Here is a 5,012-nt window from a genome sequence, read left to right on the forward strand (position 1 = left end):
TTGATATATGCTAAATGTGATGCAATTGAGAGGATAGAATTATGGGATTTATTATATGAAATGACAAGAGATATGAATGCACCATGGCTAGTAGGGGGAGATTTCAATGTAATATGGGACGAAGAAGAGAAGTTTGGGGGGTTACCTGTGTCATTGAATGAAATTGATGATTTACGACACTGCGTCAACACTTGCAATCTCTTTGATCTTGGATTTAAAGGTAGCATATTTACATGGTGGAATGGAAGAGCAGAGGAAGACTGTATATTCAAAAGACTAGACAGATGCTTGGCCAATTCACAATTCCAACAAACATTTCCGGGAATAGAGGTGCAACATTTGGCAAAGACTGGTTCCGATCATAGTCCAATGTATCTGAAGTGTGATACTGAGACTCCACCAATAAAAAAGCCTTTTAAGTTCTTGAATTTTTGGGTGGAACATGATACTTTTAAAGACATGGTGAGAGAGAACTGGACAGCTGATTTCAGTGCAAATCCTTTTACTATTCATAATCACAAGTTAAAAAAATTAAAGAAAGCCCTTTTATTGTGGAGTAAGGCTACGTTTGGAAATATTTTCCAAAAGATAGCAAGCGTGGAGGAGGTAGTGATGATTCACGAAGCAGAATTTGAAGCAAATCCTACAGGGATGAACAGGGAAAGGCTACAAAAGGTTCAGGCAGAATTGATCAATTGTCTTGCACTAGAGGAAAAATTTTGGCAACAAAAGGCGGGCATGACTTGGTTCAAGGAGGGGGATAGGAATACTAATTTCTTCCACGCACAAGTGATAGGTAGGAGGAAGAGACTTCAACTTAACAGAATTCAAGATAGTGGAGGAACATGGATTGAAAAAGAAAAAGAAATTGCAGAAGAGTCTATCAGATTTTATGAGGAACAGTTCACAGAAATAGCTTCTCCTTCTTTATTTGAGATCGTAGACCATGTTCCTAATATGATGAACAATGAACAGAATGCAGAATTGATTAAGCAACTAACAAAAGAAGAGGTTAAAGAGGCAGTATTTGGACTTAATGGTGATAGTGCTGGAGGGCCAGATGGTATGACAGACAAGCTATATCATTCTTGTTGTGACATAATAGGGGATGACATGTTCGACATTGTGAGGGCTTTTTTCAATGGTCATGAGCTACCAAAGTGTGTAACACACACAAACCTAGTTCTGATACCAAAGAAAAAAGAAGTTACCACTTTTTCTGATCTAAGACCCATAAGCCTCAGTAATTTTTCAAATAAGGTTATATCGAGGGTCATTCATGAAAGGCTTGTGAAATTTCTCCCAAATCTGATATCGGAGGAACAGTCAGGTTTTATTAAGGGCAGGAATATAGTAGAAAACATCCTTTTAACTCGGGAGATAGTCACTGACATCAGGCTTAGAACAAAGGCTGGACCTAATGTCATCCTGAAGCTAGATATGACCAAAGCTTATGATAGATTATCTTGGCTATTCCTAACAAAGGTAATGAGAAAGATGGGATTCACAGAAAGGTTGATAGGGATTGCCTTTGGATTAGTTTCAAACAATTGGTATTCTATTCTAATCAATGGTCAAGCTCATGGTTTCTTTAAATCCTCAAGAGGAGTAAAACAAGGTGATCCTGTATCTCCAACTCTGTTTATCTTGGCAGCAGAAGCATTATCTAGGGGGCCTCAATGCACTTCATACTAACCTGTATTTTTGTGGATTTGGAATGCCAAAGTGGAGTCCAAAAATCAATCATTTGGCGTATGCAGATGACATGATTATTTTTTCATCATCTGATGAAACTTCTCTGATGCTGATTATGCAAGTGTTGAATCCATATGAAAATGCATCTGGGCAGCTTATCAACAAGACCAAATCAGCAGTATACCTGCATCATTCAACACACATGGATGTGGTCAGCAAGGTGGAAAGGATCACAGGCATTCATAAAAATGAATTTCCTATCACATACCTAGGTTGCCCTATTTTTTATGCAAGGAGAAAGCTGGAATACTATCAGCCCCTAATTACTAAGGTAATGGACAAAATGCAATCCTGACAGGGCAAATTATTATCAGTAGGAGGAAGGGTAGTTCTCATATCCCATGTGCTGCAAAGCATGCCTATGCATCTACTATCAGCTGTAAACCCTCCCAAATATGTGATAAATAGGTTGCACAAACTGTTTGCGCAATTTTTCTGGAGCAGCTCTGTAGGAGGTACTAGTAGGCATTGGGCTTCATGGAATACCTTATGCATGCCACTTGAGGAAGGAGGAATAGGTTTCAGGTCACTACATGATGTAACAAAAGCATTATTCAGCAAATTGTGGTAGAATTTCAGAACAAAACCAAGCATATGGAGCTCTTTTGTATGTCAGAAATACTGTAAGAAAATGAATTCAGTAGTTGTTCCATGGAAAAGAGGGTCTCATATTTGGAGAAAAATGCTAGAATGCATAGATCTTGTTGAACATCAAATCTTTTGGCAAACAAAAAAGGGATCCTCACTTTTTTGGTTCGAAAACTGGACAGGTCTTGGGGCACTATATTTTTTAGTTCCTCAGGACTTTGGCATAGATGAAACAGTACAAAATGTACATGAAGTTACCTTAGATGGTGGGTGGGATGTGGACAGGCTATTTGAAATGCTTCCTGAAGACTTAGCAGTACACATTCTAGAGAAAATCAAACCACCTTCACCTCAGCAGGTTCTTGACGTGCCTTGTTGGATGCTGGAAACAAGAGGATATTTCAGTGTTAAGTCAGCATGGGATTATACGAGAAGAAGAGAAGAACCACTAAAAGCATATAGAATGATATGGGTAAAGGGACTGCCTTTTAAAATAGCATTTTTCATGTGGAAAGTGTGGAAAACAAAGTTACCTTTAGATGATTTCTTGAAAAAGGTAGGCTACTACATGCCATCAAAATGCTGGTGTTGTATACATCCTGATGAGGAATCCTTTTAGCATTTGTTTTTTAGATCACAAACTGCAAAGACAACTTGGAAGTATTTTCTATCAAGGGCAGGAATAGCTGTGGAAGGACTTACATTGCACCAAGCAATCACAAAATGTTGGACTGCAAATGTATGCTTAAGGCTCAAACCGGTAATGCAAGCACTCCCTTCATGCGTAGTATGGGAACTCTGGAAAAGAAGAAACAGTATGAAGTATGGTGATGCTGTGACAACTAGTAGGGTGATTTATCAAGTGTCATCAAATCTCCAGGCATTGGTGAAAGTGAGAAAGCCAAGGATATCCATGGTACCTCACAAATGGAAAGACCTTCTATCCATGATGGAAAATTTCACTCCTAAACTTAAAGTTACCAAAGTCATGTGGGAACCACCAAGTACAGGATGGCTAAAGGTTAATACGGATGGGGTATCGAGGGGAAATCCAGGCAGGAGTTCAATAGGTTTTTGTATAAGAAATGAAAATGGCGACATAGTCAAGTCTGTAGGGAGGGAGATTGAGGAGACAACAAACACAATAGCTGAAGCGAAGGCCATGTTAGAAGCACTAAGGTTCTGCAGATTCCAACAATACTCTCATGTATGGCTTCAAACTGACTCAATGTTATTAAAAAAGATAATGGATGGGATTTGGAAACCACCATGGATCATATCCGAGCATATAGAGGAAATTATGCAACTAATGATTGGGGACAATTACACAGTTAATCATATTCACAGAGAGGGGAACAAGTTGGCTGATCATTTGGCTAACTATGCTTTAGATCATGGAGAAATCGAATGCCAACAATTCTGGCATCTAGATGCACAAGGAAGGAGGTTGGTTAATGAAGATAAGATGCAATGTACAAGTCTAAGGGTGAAGGTGGACAGAAGATAAGAAGCAAAGAGAATAGAAATAGCAGGAGACAAGTCAACTTAATCGACCATCAAATCCTAAGGGAGAAGGGTGTGTCTAGCGACAAGGTACAATTATGCAATATTAAAGAACAAACACTCTCCAGTAATCAAGATGGGCAGGTGATATTAGGCTCATTAAAATATAACAACTCTATTGGTATATGCACAAGCACGCTAGGAACTTGGCAGGGAGGGATGCGAAAAACAATTCATGAAAGCACATGGTTTACTCTGAAAAACGAGAAGCATGTCTTTTGGTTGGGGATGCGCAATCGAGCAAAAACAAATGTAGGAAGGAAAAAACAATGCACAAGCATGGAGGGTAGCAAATGCTGCAACAAGAGCAGTTGGGGAACACGCATGCTAACACATAGAAAAGAACGCTGGAAGGTAAAGCATGCTAGACATAGAGGAGTTTGTTACTTTAGCATGCGGTTGCTGACCTCAGTTCGAGATATGGTAGACCGTGTCCATGGAATAACGCACACTGGAATTGACTCCATCGAGAATGGATTGGAGTGGTCCAGCAACAGCATGGGGTCTTGCATCATAAAAGATGGCATATTTTAATGGAAATTCACAAAGCATGCTATGTCATGGCAGCTTATCGATAAAGGAGGCAAGGCTGTCGAACATGAATTGTTCACCAAGAGTATACTCACGTGCTTTTGGAGTGCAAAGCACAAAGCTGTCCCCATTGATCACCCCAAGGAATCAAAAGGAGCACAGATAGGAAACAAGACGCAGTTAGCGCACAGAAGACATTAATCTTGACGAAAGATTAATGGGAGCTGGGGCGTGATCGAACACGGAGGATCGGCAGTGCCAAAACATCATGCACATGCTTGGATAAAGTCTTATATTTCAAAGTTTAATAGCTTTAATATTATATCAATGTTGAGTGCAACACTCAATTTTGATAATAGGATAATTGTTAAATTCAAACTCTATTTACTTCATTACGTTGGGTATCTTGACATTGTATTCGGTCGTTTATCATGTTATAAATAAAACTAACCCTAGGCGTTTGCCTAGCGGATTGAAAAAAAAATACTCATTTCAAACTCACTCCCCATTAATTTTGCAAAGTCCTTACTTAGCTTATCAGTGGTGGCCACAAAGATTATGTCATCAACATATAT

At 39.2% G+C, this 5,012-nt stretch overlaps 1 protein-coding gene across 1 annotated transcript; it reads left to right on the plus strand.

The window, feature by feature from the left end:
- The first annotated feature begins 1,717 nt into the window (after positions 1-1,717).
- On the plus strand, positions 1,718-3,850 carry LOC142181870 (uncharacterized). The gene is made up of 3 exons (XM_075255506.1): positions 1,718-2,026; positions 2,558-2,899; positions 2,993-3,850. The coding sequence occupies exons 1-3, from the start codon at positions 1,718-1,720 to the stop codon at positions 3,848-3,850; spliced, it is 1,509 nt and encodes a 502-aa protein (XP_075111607.1).
- Positions 3,851-5,012: the final 1,162 nt, after the last annotated feature.

This window comes from Nicotiana tabacum, chromosome 6, assembly GCF_000715075.1.
Source record: "Nicotiana tabacum cultivar K326 chromosome 6, ASM71507v2, whole genome shotgun sequence".
In the NCBI taxonomy this organism is placed as follows: Eukaryota; Viridiplantae; Streptophyta; class Magnoliopsida; order Solanales; family Solanaceae; genus Nicotiana; species Nicotiana tabacum.

What these genes read in the sequence shown, in the direction of transcription:
- LOC142181870 (XM_075255506.1), top strand. Translation starts at nt 1,718, where the DNA reads ATGCCAAAGTGGAGTCCAAAAATCAATCATTTGGCGTATGCAGATGAC. An exon ending in ATCAGCCCCTAATTACTAAG is followed by an intron (nt 2,027 to 2,557) that starts GTAATGGACAAA and finishes TTAGTTCCTCAG; the next exon opens with GACTTTGGCATAGATGAAAC. An exon ending in TAGATGATTTCTTGAAAAAG is followed by an intron (nt 2,900 to 2,992) that starts GTAGGCTACTAC and finishes CAAACTGCAAAG; the next exon opens with ACAACTTGGAAGTATTTTCT.